Source organism: Rosa rugosa, chromosome 3, assembly GCF_958449725.1.
Source record: "Rosa rugosa chromosome 3, drRosRugo1.1, whole genome shotgun sequence".
Lineage (NCBI taxonomy): Eukaryota > Viridiplantae > Streptophyta > Magnoliopsida > Rosales > Rosaceae > Rosa > Rosa rugosa.
Genome location: NC_084822.1, coordinates 36080087 through 36102264, shown reverse-complemented (window position 1 = coordinate 36102264; position 22178 = coordinate 36080087). Strand labels below are relative to the sequence as shown.

Sequence of the window (22178 nt, the reverse complement as noted above, 5' to 3'; positions counted from 1 at the left end):
AACTGCAACTAACAAAAAAAAAAAAAAATTCATCAAAATCCAAACAGAAAATCGTATCCACCCTTAAAACAATTTCATTTCACATATTCAAATAATGTACACAGTACACGTACCCCAAAAAAAAAAAAAAAATTGATTTCCATGCCTAACATTTGAAATCAGAAGAGCCCCAGCTAGAAAGCCAGTTCCCAGTGTTCCATGAGAGAGAGAGAGAGAGAGAAGGAGACAATGACTCAAAGTAAAGACTAAAGAACCTGTGCCCACACATTGCCATTGTTACTGCTACTATTGCAGCTAGCTGTCTCCAGCCCATTTCCCTCCCAATCTCCACTCCCCACCTTTATATCCCCCTCCTTCTCTCCTCACTCTCCCCTCAGTACTCCCCATCTCCAACAATGTCGTCACTCTCCCTCCTCCTCCTCCTCCTCCCCTTCTTCCTCCTCCACTCCTCCATTGCAGCAACACCACCTTCAGTTCAAACCCTAAGCACAAAGCCGACCATCTTTAACCCCAAGCTCCCTCCTCGAACCCTCTCCTCCTCCAAGAAGTTCGAGGGCTCCTCAGATCTGGTGCAGCTCCGCTACCACATGGGCCCCGTCCTCTCCTCCGCCCCTATTAACATCTACCTCATCTGGTACGGCCGTTGGGCCTTACCCCAGAAGCTCCTCATCAAGGACTTCCTCCACTCCATCTCCACCACCGACCTCCGCGCCGCTCCGTCGCCCTCCGTCGCCGAGTGGTGGCGCACTGTCTCGCTCTACACCGACCAGACCGGCGCCAACGTCTCCCGCTCCGTCGTCGTCGCGGGGGAGCACGCTGACCTCAAGTACTCCCACGGCAAGCAACTCACCCGCCTCTCCGTCCAGCAGGTCATCGCCAACGCCGTCAGATCTGCTCCGTTCCCGGTCGACCACAAGAACGGGATCTACCTCATCCTGACCTCCGAGGACGTCGCCATGCAGGACTTCTGCCGCGCCGTCTGCGGCTTCCACTACTTCACATTCCCCTCCATGGTGGGTTACACGCTCCCCTACGCTTGGATCGGAAACTCCGGCAAGCAGTGCCCGGAGGTCTGCGCCTACCCGTTTGCTCTTCCCGGCTACATGGGCGGAGGCGGTCCCGGAGCTCTGTCGCCGCCGAACAAGGACGTCGGCGTCGACGGTATGATCAGTGTGATCGGGCACGAGCTGGCCGAGCTGTCGTCGAACCCTCTTGTCAATGCCTGGTACGCCGGCGAGGACCCGACGGCGCCGACTGAGATCGGGGACTTGTGCGAGGGGTTGTACGGAACAGGAGGCGGAGGTGGGTACATTGGGCAGGTGATGAGGGATAGAGAAGGGAGGACGTTCAATGTGAATGGGAGGAAGGGGAGGAAGTTCTTGGTGCAGTGGCTATGGAGCCCTGAACTGAAGGCCTGTGCTGGGCCTAATGCTATGGATTAAGTTCAAATCATGCATATTGGAAAAAAAAAAATGTATTATTTTTGGTTTTAGATCTATAGATAGATAGTTGGAGACCGAGGGGGCGGGGGCGGGGGCGGTGGCGGTGGCGGTGGAGGAGAAGGATAAAGTAAGCTTTGCTTGAGCTTATTGTAATATTTTTTTTTGGTAGCTAGCTATAGGTTAGTGTAATCTTACTATCTTAGATATAAAATTTTACAGTATATTATATGTTCATATGTTATTTTGGCAATTTGAAGGAAATTCGTATTCTAATCGAAAAAAGAAGAAGAAGAGGAAATTCGTATTGGCAATTTTTTTTTTGTTATCATAATTTGGTATGAATTTTATAGCTCAAGTTCTTGGTTCGTGGAGTCGAACATATTCGAATTACTAGGTGCGAAAAGGAAAAATTCGAAACTCGGTTTCTTTAATCAATTATTATCATGTATAGCTGAGCTCGAGCTCAAGCATAATCAAGCAATTTGCTGCAACTAATTCAATCTTTATCAGTATTTCACTATTTTGACATGCTACACCTTTTTTTTTATTTGATTTTATTTCAATGATTTGCTGCTGTTGGGTAAAAAAGAACCCCAATTTGTAGTTTTGTTGTAAAATGTCATGATCAACACTCTAAAAGAAAGACTTTAACCAATGAAATAGTTTTCTTTAATGTGAAAAAACAGTAGCAATGGGCTTGGAAGTTTCTGAGATTTGATGATCACAGCAATTAAACTGAGCATGTTAGTAAGATTTTTGATAAAAACAAGTGGAAAGCAGAACCAAAATGTCAATTTTTCAGGGTCATCATCAATCATCGTTCTGTCAAAAACACTGTGCTGGATTTTGGAGTCACCAACTCCATATATAGTGGGGTTTGAGCATGTCTCACTGTAATGTGGTGGACTTTGATTTTATAATTCAGCATCATTACCCCAAGAAAGTAACCCCTATTAAACATTTGACTAACATGTCATTTTATAAACGAATCTCCATTAATAAGATCTCTAGAAATTGAATAATCTATCAAATGTTAATTCGTATACTGTTAGGATTTTTAGTTTTTATCTAATATATTTTGTCGGAATAACACGGATTTGCACATAACTGATACTTTTTGACCTTTTATCATTATATAATTAAAAAATATAAAATACCACTAGATTAATTTAGGTTGAATTTGTAACCCTAATAATTGAGCATGCAAAATTGGACATGATTGTCAAGCATATATTAGGGTATTTGGTGAACATGAAGTATAAAAGGTGTGATGATACAAGCAACTTTGTCATTTGGTGGATACACTCTTGAATGATGCTAATTGACTAGCAAGATTAAAAATATCGAAAGGAAAAGTTTACCTCAAATAGCCATCACTATTCACTCCACTCCACTCCACTCCACTCCACTACCTTAGAAGCATATATGATGGTCATGTGGGTTTGATGTTGTTCTGACCACATTCTTTATTGCACACCCCTTTCTACATTTATTTTGATATTTTGGAAGTGGCCATGATTTATGAGGGGGTTGCTAAATTTTGGTACCTCTCTTTTGAACATTATTTTAGACTAGTGGGAATTCTATGTCCAAAATTACATTCACATTTATTCTACTATGTAAAATGAGATGAATTAGAACAATATCTTATGCATGATTTTTTTCACCTTTAGTTTGCCAAGTCGAATAATAAACATTCTTGAATATGAGTCAAGTATTTTTTTTTTTTTAGCTGATTAAGTTTCTATTGCTAATAGAATCAATGTGTTTAAGTTTGTAACGAATATAATCTTTTTTATTAATTTGATGTCAAACATGCACATTAAATTGCATTTAGAGACGTATATGTCTTTCTCAATAAACTCAACTACCAATCTGCCACAAATAAGAAAAATCGCTTATTCAAAATATTTGTTTAGAAATTCTCGTCACAACTTCTTGCATTTTTGGATAATATTGTTATTGTATTTTAGTCGAATGCTCACAATTTAATACCAAATTAACGAAACTGACTAAAGTATTAGTGAGAACACAAACATCAAACTAACCAAAATATGATCACAAGAACAAAAAGAGATTGAAGCCATGTACCAGAAACTGTCCATTAGTGGGTCAAATGGGTTGGCTACTAGGGAGGGACTTGAGCAAGAGGCCACTCGATGCCCCGACTTTTAATAGCACAGCTACCACTGTGGACCACTAAAGCTACACTTATTACTGTAAAGAAATTTGCAAAGTTTTAGGGGGCACCAAAGGAAACTTATTCAATTATTATAAAATAAAGAAGGGTACAAAATTTTAATAAAGTCGGTCCAAAAGGTCCGAATATCAAAGTCTATACACCAGATGGCGGTCATAAGCAGCAAGTGTCCCTTTTTTTTGTTTTTGCACATTCACAAAAACTTTGGTTCTTATTCAAGTTGAATAAATAATAGGATAAGTCGGTTATAAATTGTAAATTAACTTGGAAAACCTATAGTTACTTTGTCAGAAACCAACTGCTTTGTTTTCTCCATTTATGACAACGGTCACTTGTTCTTCTCTGAATGTTCAGCAAAGTGCGGAAAATTCTGGGTTCTAGGAGTTCATTTCTGACCATTTCACTGCTTTTCGGGACCATTTAACGGAGTTATAGTTGTTTTAAGAGTTTTAGTAACTTATCGTATTTTTACTTGTTATTAGAGTAGTTTTAGACCAAGAAAGTTATTAAATATTCACAAATTATTTACAACATCTCAAATTATTTCTTTTGAGTGTGTTTTGTATCTCTCCGTTGTATTTCTTTTAGTTTAATACAAGATTTCATTTTACTTTCCTAACATTTACATATTAAATCAGTTGTGACCCTACACTTTTAATTTCATCACATGTAACCCTGTGCTCTCCAATTTAATCAATCATGTCTAATCATTCATTTTTTTGGTAAGTATTTTATAAATTGAAAATGTGGTTCTAATGGACTCCCTTATATGATGACGATTCACTAATGTGGCATGCAAAATTATATCGCATGTAACTACAATTTCAAAATACATCACATAATAGTTGGCAAAAAAGCCAGGGGTTAGACAAAATTGATTGAAATTGGTAAGTACAGGGACAATGCGTGATGAAATTAAAAGTGCAGGAACACAAATAATTTCACATCCGGGAGGTACAATGAATTTGCCCTTAATACAATGTAAATCTCTGTATAAAAAAAAAAGAAAAAAAAGGGACGAGACAAAATGATTGGTCCTATAATCAAGTGAAGTCCAGTCACATTGATTAATCAAGTGTACCTAAAACTTCGTAGAGTATCTTCATACTACAGTTATATTCCATTTTTGTGCATCTCCAATCCATCTTCCTTGCAAGGTGAGTAATATATAAGTACCAAAAATTAGAGAAAGTGCCAAATTGCTGAGATAAACTAAGTTGCTAAACCCTAGCTAATCCACATAAAACATTTTAAGCTTGTTATATTTCTCTGTCAAAAGCAATTAACTTCATCCATTTGTATCAACCATCAAATCCACACAATTATATCACGTTTTCAAATTGGCAATGGGGCACTTCCTTTCAATTGGCGTCTTAGATTCTCACACCTAAAAGCAATTCATCATTACCTCGTCAACAGGTTATGAACACTTCCTTTCCAACTATCTTGAAAATGACTCATCATTTTATTGTTTTTAGAAAATTTGATCATTTCTCTGCAAGTTTAGAATATGGTTGTATTTGTCAAGTTGAGAGAGTATTTCATTTTTCAAAGTGTTTGATCAACATTCGTTTTATTAATCAATGGCCTAACTCACGGTTTTGGTTCCTAGCCCTAATTAGGTCAAAGTTTCTAAACTTAATCTGAATCTAATTAATATTTCCAGGAGAAAAAAACACGACCAGTGAATTTAAACGAAGTACATTATAAGAAGCTAACTTGCAAATAATATGGATTTAGAAGTGGATTGACGTCCTAAACTCTTAAACTCTTGACCCCTTTAACTCTAATCGATGTCATATTATCACCTCTTAACTTAAATATTTAACTTGGACATCCTTAAATTTCCTTTTTCCCTTTGAGAAAATCCTTATGGTTAGGCTGTCGAGCAACTTCTGTATGGGCAACATCATCCGTCTAGTCTCCTACACCAACTAACTAGCAGCGATCCAATTTCTCCCACTTCGACTAGAGTTGTCACTCCCTCCCCAACTTTTGTTTGAGTATCTCCCCAACAAATTGAACTTCTAAGAAATCCAATATATTTTGCTCGAAAAAGAAGAAGAGAGACATCCAATATATATATGCTGAAAATGCAAGATGAAAACAATTAACAAAACTAGCTAGCATAGTACGTACCTAGGGAGAGCTAGTGTTGAAGTCTTTTTTTTTTTTTGTTACAAAAATGGTGGCCGAGTGAGCTACCACTCTGAGGCTGGAAGCAACTTGGGTATCACCACCAAAATATTGGTGGTGAGCAAATTTGAAGAAGAAGACATAAAGTACCTCAATTATAGAATGCAATCATACTCTCTATTTTGTCGATCATATCATTTTTTTCTCTTCTCTTTTTCATAAGAGGCAATGATCTAACTGAAAATATCAAGATATTTCTTCAGTAGCTAAAAGGAAAAGAAAAAAAAAAATCTACAAATATTCGTTCAATCTTGAGCTAAAACACAGTGGACCCTTTTATTTGCTGGCATGAATTGAAGAATTCACAAGAAAACATCCTTAAACAGTGCAGAGGATCCATGTCTTCTTTCCTAGGTCAATTCTATGTGCTAAAACTACACCAGACAATCAAAAACAAATTTGTTTGCATTTTATCTTTTATTTTTTTAATTCAATTGTTTGCATTTTATCTTATAATTAACATGCATTTTATGAGCTGCTATTTAAAAAATAATCCAAGTTCCAACCTCCTGAAAATGATTTCCAATGCATGTTTTCTTTGTTGGAATATACTTCATGAACTAAGATCAAAGATGTTAATTGGTGACCGGTGTATGCCATTATGTTTTGGGGCACTTGTAATAAAGACTTATAATAAGGACTTAATTAAAGGATTATTTAATTTTTTTTTTTTTTTTGGTAAGTAAGGGGTCAAAAGACCCAGAAACAAAGAAACAGAAAAGAAGGCTAACTAGCTTGGCCTATCATCATGCCTGGCAGAGATTCTTCTTTGCCGGGTTATACCATCAAGGTCATCAAGGTAAGCAGAAGAGGCATGAGTGGGAGGGCTATCAAACTCAATTATCCCATAATCATGATTGATGCTCTCCTTAGCAAGGCAGTCTGCAACCATATTACTTTCTCTATAAATGTGCTTTAGGGAGAAGCAAATGAAGTTTCTGATCAAATTTTTGCAGCAATAAATAAGAGAGCCCATGGGATGAAGAGCGACATCAATATGAGAGATCAACTTTGCCAGGATTGCAGAATCCGTTTCTACTTCAACATGAGTAATGTGAGCTTCAAGAGCTTGTTGGAGACCATAGTATAGGCCCCAGGATTCAGCGTCTAAAACTTCACCTATGCCTAAGTTTATCTGGAATCCCTTGAGCCATAATCCATTAGAACATCTGATAACCCCTCCAGCACCAATTTTTCCAGAATGTCCATTTCTACTGCCATCAATGTTTAATTTATAGGTTCCATGAGGAGGTTTCATCCAGTTCAGCAGCTTAAGACAATAAGTTCTGTTCAAATCAGATTTCAACTGAGCATTGTTCCATTCAGAGATAGCAGCATTAATGACCATACCTGGATAATTTGGTTTTCGAAAGTGAGTCTCAAAAATATGTTTGTTTCTCCATTTCCAGATAAACCAGCATATGAAAACAAAGGTAGAACACCAAAGATTTCCGGCATGACATTTGGCTTTGCAAAAAAGATTCGCTTGTAACCAACCTTCCCAACTCATGGAGAAAGTAAATTTCACAGGCTGAGGCAAGGTGAAAGACTTCCACACATTAAGAACAGCATGACAATCTTTGAAAAGATGAGAGAGGGACTCACTAGTGCAGTGGCATATAGGGCAAGTATCATCATCAGTGAGGTTTCTTTTAACTCTGTGAGCATTGGTGAGAAGTTTACCATGACAAAGGACCCATAGGAAGGTCTTGAGCTTTGGGGGAATTTGCATTTTCCAAATAAATTTCCAAGGAGAGTTCATTTGGTCATAGTCCTCAAAGAAAGTGCTGTAAGCTGACCTGACAGAAAAAGAACCATTGGAAGTGCATCCCCAGATTTGGATATCATCTTCACAACCATCAAAACCAGGAGGGATTCGCAAAATTTGATCAGTAATAGCAGTAGGAAGACAAGCAGAAAGTAGATTCAAGTCCCAACCATTATCATTCCAGAAACTACAGACAGTAGCCTCACAATTAATAATAGACTCTGGCAGAGCATGATTGATGAGTGCAGTAGGAGGGAACCATACATCAGTCCAAAACTTAATTTTCCTACCATCACCAACCCTCCATATAAGACCTTTTTTCAATAGGTTGACACCATGAAGAACACTTCTCCAAGTACTGGAGCAGTCTTTAGATTGTTGATGGTTTAGGTCAAACAAATAGCCATGCTTCAAATACTTTTCTTTATAAATTGAAGCCCACAAACCAACATCATTTTGGAATAACCTCCAGCCGGCTTTAGCAAGCATAGATTGATTCATATCAGAAGCTTTCTTAATTCCTAAACCACCAAGGTTCTTAGGCAAGCAAGCAATATCCCAGTTCACCAAATGGATTTTTTTTTTATTTTCAGTATCTCCCCACAAGAAGTTCCTATTCATTTTGTCTAAGTCATCACAAATAAGCATGGGCAATCTAGCAGTCTGCATAGCATAATTAGGAATAGCAGCAGTAACTGAATGAATTAAAGTTACTCTGCCAGCTAAACTTAAAACTTTGCATTTCCAGCCAGCCAATCGACTTTGAACTTTGTCTAAGATGCTAGCATAAGTAAACTTAGTAACACGAGAGTGGATGAGAGGCATACCCAAGTATTTTCCCAAGTCGGTGGTAAGAGGAGAGCCACAAGTGGAACTGATATCAGAAGCAATCTCATTGCTAGTGTTAGGAGAGCAGAAAATGAGAGATTTCTCATAGCTGACAGCTTGTCCAGAGAGAGAGCAAAAATTATCAAGGCATTGCTTAATAATACAGGCTTGGTCAAGGGTTGCTTCAGAGAATAACATCAGATCATCAGCAAAGAAGAGATGAGAGATTTTAGGACCTGATTGAGAAGCTTTTACAGTTTTCCAAACACCAATATCAACAGCAGATTGAATCAAGTGGGACAATTTCTCCATGCAAAGAACAAAGATATAAGGTGAGAGAGGATCACCTTGTCTTATTCCTCGTTGAGCATTAAAAGATTGAGTTAGTTCACCATTAAGACAAATCTGGAAACTTGTTGATGTAATACAACTCATAATAAGTTTCACAAGAGGCTGAGGAATGAATGATTCATATAAAACCGACTCAATGAATTGCCAGTTGAGACGGTCATAAGCTTTAGATAAATCCACTTTCCAAGCAAAAAAGCCTCTCTTTCCAGTAGACCTTTTGAATTTGAAAAGAACTTCCTGAGCAATCATTATATTATCTGAAATCTGTCTACCAGGGACATAACTGACCTGATTAGGACTGACTAGCTTTTGCATGAGCGGTCGAATCCTTGCCACAATGATTTTTGAGATTACCTTGTAAACAGTATTGCACAGGCTTATAGGTCTGAATTGCATCATACTTTGAGGTCCACTGACCTTAGGAATTAAAGAGATAATGGTGTGGTTCAGACCACAAGGAATTTCACCAGAAGTGAAAGCATTCTGCACAATCAAAAAGACCTCTGTGGCATAAAGATTCCAAAACCTTTGGTAGAAAACAGCAGGAAATCCATCGGGTCCAGGAGCTTTTAGTCCTCCAATTGAGAACATGGCAGTTTTAACCTCACACATATTGATTGGCAGACATAAATCATTCAGCTCATCAGGTTCAAGAGAAGGAAACAGCCAAGGAATAACAAATCTAGAATCCTGTGTGATGGAATTAGAGAAAAGCTTTTGAAAGAAAGCAACAGCCATATTATTCAAAGAATCTGTGTCAGTTTGCCAAACCCCATTATCATCAAATAATCCTTCAATCTTATTTCTCCTCCTCCTCACAAGGGTACTCAAGTGGAAAAATTTTGTATTTCTGTCACCTCCTTGTAACCACTTGTTCCTCGATTTTTGTTTCCAAAAAATATTTTCCTGGTCTCTCAACGTTTCATACTCAATCAAAAGCTTAGCTTCAAGTTTGAGAAGAAAGGGATTGCTGTACCTATCAGTAGCTTTCTGAATTCCACCGATGCGAGTAAGTAACTGTCTCTTTTTTTTGAAGACATTACCAAAAGTGTGTTGATTCCAGTCCAGAAGAGCATGGGATAGATCTTGAGTTTTTTCAACAAAAGACCCACAAGAGTTTTTCCAGGTATTATCAACATAAGGGGCAAAATCATTGTGAGTCAGCCACATAGCCTGGAATCTGAAGGGGATAGCAGCTCTATTCACAGAATTGTTAGAATGAAGCTGTAAAAGAATAGGACAATGATCAGATTTCATTTTAGCCAAATGTCTTATAAAAGCTTCAGGAAAGTACGATCTCCAATCACAAGTGCAAAAAGCTCTGTCAAGCCTTTCTTTAATTCTGTTATTAGACCAAGTAAAGTTGGACCCAATGAAACCCATATCAATTAAGGCGTTATGATCCGCCCATTGCTTAAGCCCTCCAATTCTTCCACGCATAGAACCAAAGTTTTTGTCAGCAGAGGAATAAAGCTCATTATAATCACCAATAAAAATCCAAGGCAACTGATGTGTTGAAACCAGGTGATCAAAATAATTCCATAGATTGCTTCTAACAGAGTTAGTAGGACTAGCATAAAGCACAGTAAGCATCCAATTAATACCACCAGAGCGAGTCACTCTAACTGTGATTGATTGACAATTTTTATCCACAAAATCGACCTTTAATGGATTAGATTTCCAAAATAGCCAAATACCACCAGAAAATCCATTGGCTTCAACAATGATATAATCAGAGAATCCAAGAGATAAGATTGAATCTTTAGCTCTAGAAAATTGGACACGGGGTTCACAAACAGCTAAAACATCAATTGAATGTAATTTAACAAGATCTGCAATGTCAGATCTAAATTTCTCACTTCCTGCACCTCTAGAATTCCAAAAGAGAGCTTTAATCATTGGAAAGCAGATAATAAGAGGGTTGAGACCCAAAATCAGTTATCAACCATATCCTCCATATTTGAGGATAGGTTAGTATTCTCACCAGAGACAGTAAATATCATGTTGTTCAAGTTATCAGAAGCAAGGACAGAACACACCTGGCCATTGCTAGTAGAAACCTCAGTAGTCGAATCCATTTCAGCGCAAGTTGACTCCAAATTTGAACCGCTTTCAGGAGGGCAATTCCCAAATTTGGCAGAGAGATTGGGTGGAGGATGTGGGTCTTGAACTGGGCTGGAAGAAACTGAGGACTGATTTTTATCCGTGGGTATAGGCTGAGATGTTACTTTAGACTTCTGTGCTAAAGATGTCACAATGTATTTTCCAGAAGGTTGATTGGATCTTCTTCCCAGGTTGAATTTAGGAGCAAATGGTCTCGAACTAGACTTTCCATTAGTTATGTCTTTGAGAGGCTTTTTCTGGGATCCCGGAGGTTTGCCAATTGAGATGTTTTTGTTGGAAGTAGAAGCATGCTGCACATTGTCAGTAGTGATCATATTGGCTTTTTTTTGAACTTGTTTCCACATACGCACCACTGCAGGTTCAGAATTGTCTTGACCATCTAAAGAATCGACAGGAGTAGGTTGTACCTCATTCAGAGCATTGTTCTCACCTTCAACAAAAGTCTCAAGTAAAGCGAATCTCGAACCAGGTGGAACAGGGGCACTGTTAGCTGGGATCTTACTAGAGTTGGCTTTCTTGTTTTTGTACGACATGAGCATCCATGGTCCGTGGCCGGTTCGAGTCGCTTGCACATTCTGATAAGAAAGCTCCATGCCATTACACTGATGGTTGGTTTTAGTAGCCAAAGCAGCTTCAGTAGGATGCTGAAAAGAGTTAGTTGCAGTAGAACCTGGGGAAGTGGGAGTTTCAGAATTCATGTGATTTTCAGCATCAGGAACAGGCTTAGAAGGAGCAGACTGAGGGCAATTAGCTTTGGCATGTCCATAGCAACCACAATTGAAGCAAATTTGCGATATTCCCTCATAAACAATTCCATAGGCAACTCCTTCAATCTCCACAAAAGGTTTCAAAGGTGCCTGCAGATCAATTTCAACACAAATTCTAGCAAACTTTCCTCGAGCTTGAGCTAGAGTTAACTGGTCAATTTTGATGACAGTTCCCAGAATTTTCCCCACCACCTTAAGTGTATAATCCTTAAAGTATCTCACAGGAATACCCAGAATTCTCACCCATACAGCCATATTGTTTATTTTTTCATTATTGGGATCAAATGCAGGGCGCCACTTTTGGACAACCAAGGTCTGTCCAGCAAGAATCCAAGGACCTCCACATAGAGCCACATTAAGATCAGCTTCCAGTGTAAATTTAACTATGTAGAAGTCGTTGGGCAAGTCAATGAGCTGCCATGGACCTTGAGGGTTCCATTTTCGTTTGAGGCCACTATGCATAAATGTATAGGCATTCTTGACATTTGGTTTTCCCATCAATTTCACAATAACAGCACACCGCCATTCAACATTCAATTTATCATTAATTCGCTTAGAGAAGCAGATATTTGGAGCAATCGTACCTTCGGTGATAGTGTAGTCCTCTTCAGTCATTGTAAAATCTTCAATTGCAGCTTTGCCATAGTGACTGAGCGGGTTGAGAAGACGAGCCGCATAGCTGTTCGAATCAGGGGAAGAAACTGGAAGCGGAGGTGCAGGTTCTTCATCGGTGGTTTGCGCCGCCATGAATTTGTCGCAGAGGGTATCGTTTGCTCGGCTTCGTTTGTTTTGATTTGCCGACATCGAGTCCTCTCCGCCACTTCCCGGTGGGAGGGCGGAGAAAGTGAAGATGGGAGGGGCCGCCGTTGCCAGAGAAAGAGCGAAGTGCTCAATTGGTGGAGAAATCACCGTCGGTGACGGTGTTGCAGTATAGATCTGTGAAGGAATTGCAGGGAAGGAAAAGTCGCCGCGCGTGAAGCGCGTTGTCTCGAAAGCTCTTTAGGGCACTTGTTTTTAAGGATTATTTAATTTAACCGTTGGACAAGTGTGATTAATATCTTGATTGTACAAAACCAAATGGAACCAAAAATAGGGGCACATAGGGGTTGTTAACTTGTTATTTTTTAACATAATCTGATAACATAACACTACTACAATTATTGGCAATGGCCACATACACATTCGTGACATATTTGGGCCAAAGGACACACATGTGCGTGTCAATAGGTAATTGCCACGCTGTAGCCACTTTTTTTTGGGTCAGTGCCCTGTAGAGGGGTTGCTTTCCCCTTAATTGTCTCAGTTTTGCTGAGCGTGGCTTCTTTGCAATTCTGACATGGTGGGACCAACGGGTAGGAATCAGAGTCAGAGTTTCAATTGCTTTTTTTTTTTCCCGGTCAACAATTGCTTCTATTCATGGTCCAGTATCCAGTCCTATTGCTTCTTTGCAGTTCCGGAATTGAAATTGATCAGATTCTTGATATTATTCATTTTATTTCAACTTTCTGGGGATCGATTGCTGAAATCAACTTAGGTTCAATCACTGCCATGGTTTCAGCCTCCTACTCAGTGCTGAAATTGGGGATCTTGGATTAGAGATGATAGGCATAGACCCATACAAAATTCAATCAATAAGCCATAACCAGAAAACCATAGACAACAAAAATCATCCAATTTTTCTCCCGCATATATATCGAATAGAGCCCATCAAAGAAAATAAAATAACAAACACTAAAATGGTACCTGATTGTGTTGTCGCTGGAGCTTCTCCATGGTCTCGGGTTGAAGCACGAGGAACGAATTTTGATGGTCGATGGCTTCTTTCATCCGAGGTGATTCGCAACCTCGCTCTCTACAAACACAGTATGAAATCTCTTCAATCCCTTGCTGCAAAGAAAAACCTCAATCGCATAAGAAATAAAGAAATCACAATCCCTAATTCAAAAATAGAGGGTAGGTTATACATACTAACACACCCCGACGGAGGTGAGGAAGACGACGAAGACGCTGAGGTCGACGAGGCCCATTAGGGTTTGGGTGTCGGAGAAAGTCCGGCCGAAGATAACGAGGGGCTGATCGGAGGGGCGGAAGAGGTAGAGGAAGAGCCAGGCGGCGAGGAGGCCGAGGGAGAAGGGGTGGGTGAAGAGGGAGACGGTGACGATGAGGGCGACGACGGCGAGGTAGTTGACGCGGACGCGGAGAAGGACTCGGGCTTGGCGAAGGCGGAGCGGTCGGCAAGCTCGGCTCAGGGGCGGCGCTGGGAGAGGCCGTTGCGGACGGTGTCGGTGATGTGGTTGATGAAGGCGCGGAAGGCCAGGGTGGCGATCCGAGGCTGGGAGGCCTGGGACTCGATGGATCCGGCGGCGGCGACAGAGGTGGTGGAGATCGGGAGGACGGGGGGACGGTGGTTGACATTGTCGGTGGATCGGGATCTGAAATTCTATCAAGTATTTTTGTGAAGATCTGGAGAGAGCTTTTTGGGTTTATAAGGGAATTTGTGATTGAAGAATCGGAGGAAGGTCGATGGAAATAGACGCAGTAAGACGAGAGCGAGAGAGAGAGAGAGAGAGAGAGAGAGAGAGAGAGAGAGAGATGGTTTATTTTTCCAGAAGAAGAGAAGGAGATAAGAGTCTGAGAGAAAGAAGAGAAAGAGATAAGGGCGTACAGAAAAGAAGACCCAAAAAAATATTAAATAATTGGTTTAAATCAAAAAAAAAATTTAAATAATTAGGGACCCGTGTTTTTTGTTTGTCGGTTGAGGATATAGACACCAACATTGAATATAAAAGTGGGTATGAGGTCTATATCCACAATTTTTTAATTATGTGGCAATATGTGTGTGGCCTTTGCCCACATGTGTTGTGGTGTAAGTAGAAATTCGCATGAAAAAAGAAGAAGTTGAAACTTGAAACCGCCCAATTAAGATATGAATATTTGTGATGTCTCTCCTCAAATAATCATCAAATTAAATTGCAATCCTAGAAAATAATAATAATAATAATAAATATCTAAAGACAACAATAATCTCTTGGGTACTTCGATTTCATTGAGATGCAAGAACACTTGTACGTGTGCTGACCAATCTTCATCGTCATCGCTAGCCTTTTAGATGCAAGAAATGATTGGCATTATCAAATAAGTAACTTGCAGACATTGGATACACAGTCTGCAATGTCAAATTCTCATCTATGTTTCTGTATTAATTGTAGATGATTTTCGCACGTCATAGACATACTTTGTTCATTGTAATTTGATCCGTTTGATGTTGATGGAGCAGTCTGAATGCTGTAGTTCTGCCATAGCATGCCTGCATATGTTGTTGTTAGTCACATACCAAGTTTATGATCAAAATTAATGCAGAGTATTGTACTTCATATGTTATTATGTTACTATATTAGATTCATCAGTAGGTCTTACCGTTTCTGTTCATCATCATTGAACTGTAATTGTAATTCTGATGATAAGTGATTAAGGTTGTTTTGAACAAGACTTGGAGATTAGTTTGCTCTTCAGGCAAAGTCCTTTCACTTGTATACATCATCGAACCACTAGTAGGGTATTGGGTCAATCCAGTCTGAGAATAGTCTACATTGTTGTTTGGAAATAACAAGGCCTGCAGATCATTAATTTAATTTAGAAACCTAATCAGTTAGTATGCTTTAATTAATAAAAACAATGTAAATTTCATGTTACTCTAGTTTTTTCTAAATCAAATCCGTTGAGAGTAAAAAAAATCATAATATGTTATAATCTGGAGTACCATGAAATTTCTAAAACAATGAGAGACAGAGAATTAGAGAAATCAAGCATCGTTGGTCGGAGTATATCCTCATCGCTCAATAGCATATTGCTTATCAAATTGCTGATGCACATCTTCAATTTGTGCTCCAGTTTCTTTAAAAGTGCAAGCAATTGATCTAATGAGAAGTCATTTAGCCTGTCATCCCATGAAGGAAACCGGGTTCGATCATTATTCTTTTGGCGCAATTTGGCAGTCTATTTCTTCACTTGCATGATTTGTAACTTATTTACGGCACACTTTTGACTCATTTACGACACACATTATGAGTCATTTACAGCGCACTTCATGCACGCCTTAAATAATAATGGTCTTTTACGACATGTCCATTTACGGCCTGCAGTAAAATATCTTTTTTCTAGTAGTATCACCCATATACCACCCCATTACATCTCTTTTCTCTCTTCATCTCCACCACAAAACCTCCATCTAGCTCCACCTCCCAAAATCCAAACCCATGATACCCATACTACTCCATCTCCTCTATCATCATCACCACAACTACCATCGTCCACCACCATAAACTTCATCACCACCACCACCACTACTCCATCACTACCACTCAAAGTTAGCCAAAAGAGCATCACATGCATCTTCATCTCCATTCCATTCATCATCAAGAAGAAGTTCATCTTCCATCCATTCACCATCAAGGAGGATTCAAGGAGGAATATCAAGGAAAAGCTAGCAATCAATTTGTCAAGCTTCAACTAGTTCATTCTTTTCTCAACTCCTTAATTTACCTTGATGTATATCATAGATTTTATGTTAATTTGTATGATAATCAGTGAGTAGTTACTTTGTTGGAGGTAGGGTTGAAAGCTCTAGCCAATATTGTATGTATTGATGCTATGACATGATGTGATGCAATTTTCTTTCATACATCTACATGCTAAGCTCAAGATCAGTTGAATGCATATGCTTAGACTTTACACTTTGAGTATGTGTATTTTCCATGTCATGGTATAATATTTAGAGCTTGGTAACCTTTGAATGTTAAAGCATGAAAATACAGTAGGTGTGCATGTAGAGGTTCTGAATTACTATCACTTAGAGATAAGCTTGGTGGGTTTGCATAATTTCTTCATCTCCAAACTTTATGCACTTAGAGTAATGCACTAGATACCTAACCGGATTGAAATACATAACTTAAGTAGTTAAGTACTACACCCGAGAGGGGTTGCTTGATATCACAAAATGAGCATGTCCCTTATTATACCTGAGAGGGATGCAAGGAGAGAAATTGGTTAATTAATTTAGCAATATTGATATGTACCAATACTTGCAAGGGAGGTTAGTTGTAGACAATCCAAATCCTAACTTTCATCTATTAGATCACTAGTTTAGTTTAGAGTAATTTAATTTACATATTTCAGCATCTAGTTGTTTTCAATTCAAAATTATCTTCAAAAACCAAAATCAAATCACTAGCTACTCCATCTTGCAAGTACTCACCATGAGCCTAGCTTGTGAATTTAGGTTTTGTGATTGTACATTTGTATATTCTAGCTCTCTTTAGGTTCACACCCTAGCTAGTGAAAGGAATCTAATCCTTGTGAGTTCGACAACATTTCTTAAATCCATATACTATTACTTGTACCCCTTATACTTGAGGGTGACTATTTGACTAGCTAACAGGTCACCCAGCCGCAAGTTGGCATACTCACTCACACATCAGCAAACCAGAAGAACACGTGTAAGCCAAAAAATCTTCGGCCGCACTACACGTGGTCTAGACAATTTTTTTTTGTGAACATTCACATCTAATTATATCAAGATTTTTTTGGATCTAGAATGAATTTATTATATCAGGACATTTTGAGTGAAAATTCAATACTTAACATATGATTAAGTTAGGACAATTATATATAGTTGTCACGTTTGTTTTAAACGTCATTATTGATTTTACATTCCAATCTCACCATTCTATGTTACGAGTAGAGAGATAAGAAAAGAAAAGGAAAACATCACGTTTCACATTCTTAGATCTGTCAATAGTTTGTCCTCAAGAATAAAATTGGCTTTTTGACTGTCAGTTCATATGCGTTTGAGGTCCAATTGAGTTGTAACCCGTTCTGTAATGATCAAGAACATTCTTCTTGCTTCTTTTAAACCCTTCAACTCTTATCCAGTGTATGTCAGAGACCTTATTTCCTTAACGGAATCATTCTACATCAGTCACTTGTCAAAGTTGACGGTCATATGAGATGTTTCTGAAAGTTTATCAGAATAGATCGAGATCAACTTTGGCTACGTGGTGAAGCTACAAGAAATGCATGAAAATATATTGCCACCTCCACAAACCCTAAAGACTGCTTGTGCCATTTGGCATCACACATGCATGCATATTTGGCATTTGAAGTCGTACTCTTATGCTGTATAAAAGGAAATGAACAGCGCTACCTAGCTCTTTCAGAGTTTCAGTCAAGAACTTTGAGAAGAACCAGAAATGGCAGAAACAGTTGGAGGTGTGAAGATGTCCTGCAACGATAGCTGTGGCTGCCCTGTTCCGTGCCCTGGCGGCGTGTCCTGTAGGTAATTCAAACGTCACTGCTTCGAGTTAATTTTGACATATAAAGAGGGAAGTAACCCTGAACCTGTTTTAATTCTAACTTATTTCTCGATTGTTCTTACTATTTGAGCTAATTTCAAGAGTCGGATCGACAGATCAGTTTATTACAGCACGTTTCTTGAAACTCTATTGTTCAGTGTTTAGGGTTTAGCTCTATATTTACGAGTTAATATAAACCCTAAAGAATATAGGATTCCCCAGCTAGGAAACAACCACCGGCTTGTTCGGTTTGTTCTGAGTCGTTGATGGAGTTGGATTCTGTTTATGAAGAAAGATACATCCACCTCTTTCTTCAAATTTTATTTCCGTCACCCTAGATCTCTTATATGTTAATTGTTGTGGAAATTTTATACCCTTCTGTACTTGTATATGACAGGTGCACAACCAGGACGGAGGCCACGAGTGGGGACGGCCACATGAAGTGCTCGTGCGGCGAGCACTGTGGCTGCAACCCGTGCGCTTGTGCTAAGAGCGTCGTCTCTGCCGGAGTAGGCAGGGCCTACTGCAGGTGCGGCGAGGGTTGTACCTGTGTCTCATGCTCTGCCTAATCAAGGATATCCATCACAGCTAGTGTACTATTATAAAAGCTACCATGTAAAGTTGTTAATAGACATTTTCCTTTTTGTGTCGAAGGTTGTTAATACTTGATAGACTTGCTGGTCTTTGTTCTAGAAATAAAAGGATCCAATTTCTGTGTGTCTGTTACCATCATATGAGGTTCCTTTGATATTAGCTAGAGCCGTAGAGCTACTATAAATTTTATACATGAGGTTATAATTTACAGCACTCCAAATTTTAGAATTTTCTTGGGACATCTTCTGTCTACGTGCTACGTAGAATTTCATTTGAATCAATCGAAGTGATTTCATTTTCTTAAGTTACTTGATCAAGATGTATCCGAAGTGATGCGGCGCCTGGTTATTCACACAATGTTACCTTGTGGCTTATGTTTTGAATTTTTCATTTGGCCTGAAACCTTGGCTTTATGATTAAAGATGCTAAACTAGCCTCTATCGAGTCTTGAGATCGTAGTCATCCATATTCGGACACTGAATTTGAATGTTACAAAACCTACAAACCCTGAATTACAAACTTGAATCTGGGCTCAACTATTGCGCACACCAAATTTACTTATCGAAGGTGTAATATTAGTGTATGTGTAGATATGATATTTGTAGCAAGTCTTACTATATTGTCTAACAAGCTTAATTTAGTGAATGGATACAGTAAACAAAAAGTTAATATGATATAATTGGTCTAGCTCTTAATTAGTTCTTACCATCGTTTGAGCGCCAATACATCACGAGTCATATACTGTTACAGAGAAGTCGATCAGTACGTAGCAGTGTCTACATTGAACTTGAGGATGTTTTACTCGCATCTTCACAACCTCAAAACCATGGCCACTAAAACAAAGTTATCCTCCATGATCACAATATCTGAACTCTCTTTGGCAACTTCGAAGGTTTGGAGATTGCAGTAACTTGCTCTGCACATGCTGCAGCTCCTTTCCGATGTACTTGAATTGTACTTTTTGCCTTGCTGTTCGTCAAAGCCCCACTTCGCTTCTCTGCGAGTCCTCAGCATCAAGATTGCTACAAGCCCACCTTTGTTCCCTACCTTCTCCATATTTGTTTTTGCTGCGCTGACTGTGTACTGACCAGGCACGAGTATCCCACATTATGTGGAGCTGAATTCTGCAATGAAAATGTAGTAGCCAATGATCAGTTTTTGATGTTCACCCCTGTTTGCACTCAGTTTTTGATTGCTTTCTTATTCCGGCCAACAGACACAGATCTTTGACCGACGAGTCCCAATAGGGTCAATTTATCTCCTTCTCACAAAATGTTTTTGTGTAAATACACTTGTACGTTTGTATGCCAACTGAAAATCCTTCATGTGCAAAAGCAATTCATCAGAAGCTGCTAGCTAGCTGCCAACAATTGCTACTGCGTTTACAAAGAACGGCCAGTTCATCATGCTTGATATAGTCTACTCGATCGTAAAGAATGATCTGCTGGATGACAAACTAGCCGTGCATAATGATGTCGAACAGGCTAGCCTTAGTAATTAATAGCCTCTGGATCTAAAAACTCCCAAAGCTTTAAGATTATTGATGAACACACTATCTCATGATAAATGTAGAGACTCACGTACTGAACCATGTATGCTTACTATTCACTTCCTCTTCGTCTCTCTCTTTGATCCGAGTTGTATTCGCAGGACACTGCAGAAGTGCTTCTAGTCCATACAAAGAAAGCCTTGAGAAATTTTGCTAGCTCAAGCAGGGACAAGACTATACATGTTCTCTAAAGTAAGTTTGTATTTGAATAATTAAATCTTAAAAGTAATAATTGTGTATTGTCATGTGATTATATGTTGTAGATCGAACAAGTACCTGCATCAGAAGATATATAACTGAATTTACCAACTGGCGGTTATATATGAGATGTTTGTCCAAGTAGATCATGAAGCACACAAAGTCCAGAAAGAAAGATTGACTAAATGTCTAGCTACGTGGAGCAGCAAACAACAAATGCATGAAAAAATTTCGCCACCTCCACTACGCTTGAGAACTTCATTCAACACAATATAACACTTGTCTACACTAAAACCTCTTTTGCCATTTGGCAATTGGCATCACAAATGCACGGCCATCAGACCAGTGGTAGTACTTTAAATAGAAATGAACTACGAAGAAGAAGAAGAAGAAATGGCTACTCTGGGAGGTGCCCGACTCACCACCTGCAACGATAGGTGTGGCTGCCCTACTCCATGCCCTGGCGGCGTGTCTTGCAGGTAATACCTCATACTTCAAACAATCATTGCAGCGTATTGTATTCATCCTTACAAGTTACATAGAAAGAAATATATCCTCCCTTTAAACCCGAGTGTTTCTGGTTTAATTTTGCTGTAAACGAGAACCAATTTCTAGACAAGTTAGGAAACAAGAACCGACTTTTTGGAAGGGTAAAAAATGAGTGGTTCAAATAGGTATATACTCCTGTACCGATACATAAAGTAAATTATTTCGATTCAAATGTAGACAGGCATCATGTATTGATAGATTGCTAGTTTGAGACTCTACTTTATATTTATAACGAACCAAATCCGGTATATTGATGTATCGTCAATATACCGTAGACTTGTAGTACCTCAGAAGTTTTGCTAGTTTGTTTTTATGGGTAGTTCCTAGAAAGGATGGACTAGTGACGTTTTCCCTACTTGAAAAAACTTGAACTCTCCATGTAGATGCTACAAAGTTAGGTTCTCATTTTTACTGGTGGTAGTTTAACAGGATCTGAACTTCGATGACAGGTGCACAACCAGGACCGACCCTGCGACTGTGGACAACCACAAGAAATGCTCCTGCGGCGAGCATTGTGGCTGCAACCCGCGCGTGCACTTGTGCTAGGAAAGTTGCCACCACTGGGGTTGGCAAGGCCTACTGCAAGTGCGGTGATGCTTGCAACTGTGTCTCTTGCGCTGCCTAAAAAAGCTCAATAGTATCATCACCGCTGTGATGAGAAGTATCATGTAATAAAGTTGTTAATAGACTTCACCTGGTCTGTATTTTAGATATAAAAACAAGGGAAAATGCTCATTTACCCAATTTTAACTTAAAATTTGCCCACTTGCTCCACCAACTGTTTTTTAACCCCATTTACCCAAAACACTCTAAGGGATTATTTCCCCTTTACCCAATTAATTCTTTTTTATTTTGGTTGAGACTTTTTTACCCTCTCCTTCTTTTTCACTTAGAGGGAGAAGTCATCCTCCACCTTGCCGGCCTCTGGTGACCAGTGGCAGGGCGCCGGCGACCGGTGACCGGAATCCGGCAACCGGTGACCGGAATCCGGCGACCGGTCCCTAATAATATCCAGTAACCATATTATTGCTCCTCAGTAATCATATTATTGCCCCCCAATAATCATATTATTGCCTCCCGAAAATCATATTATTGCCGTCCAGTGAATTGTATGAACTCCCAAAACCAAAATGAATACACTACAGGCACAATTGATCAATTTATAATCATATTATTGGCTCCCAATAATCATATTAGTGTCTCCCAATAATCATATTATTGCCCCCCAATAAAAAGTCCAATGTCTCTACTGTCTCTCAATA

General features: G+C 39.2%; 3 protein-coding genes across 3 annotated transcripts; 2 read left to right on the top strand and 1 right to left on the bottom strand.

Annotated features, from left to right (window-relative positions):
* Positions 1-362: 362 nt before the first annotated feature.
* LOC133739231 (protein EXORDIUM-like 5) lies at positions 363-1753 on the top strand. The gene has a single exon (XM_062166969.1). It carries the CDS (start codon positions 396-398, stop codon positions 1440-1442), a length of 1047 nt encoding a protein of 348 aa, XP_062022953.1. The 5' UTR covers positions 363-395; the 3' UTR covers positions 1443-1753.
* Positions 1754-12803: 11050 nt separating this feature from the next.
* On the bottom strand, positions 12804-16125 carry LOC133737660 (uncharacterized). Its single transcript, XM_062165173.1, has 6 exons — positions 15940-16125; positions 15094-15289; positions 14912-14983; positions 13653-14161; positions 13420-13563; positions 12804-13248 (listed from the first exon to the last, which is right to left on the bottom strand). The coding sequence occupies exons 1-6, from the start codon at positions 16123-16125 to the stop codon at positions 13243-13245; spliced, it is 1113 nt and encodes a 370-aa protein (XP_062021157.1). The 3' UTR covers positions 12804-13242.
* On the top strand, positions 15893-18720 carry LOC133735183 (metallothionein-like protein 4A). Its single transcript, XM_062162592.1, has 2 exons — positions 15893-18010; positions 18424-18720. The coding sequence occupies exons 1-2, from the start codon at positions 17925-17927 to the stop codon at positions 18593-18595; spliced, it is 258 nt and encodes an 85-aa protein (XP_062018576.1). The 5' UTR covers positions 15893-17924; the 3' UTR covers positions 18596-18720.
* Positions 18721-22178: the final 3458 nt, after the last annotated feature.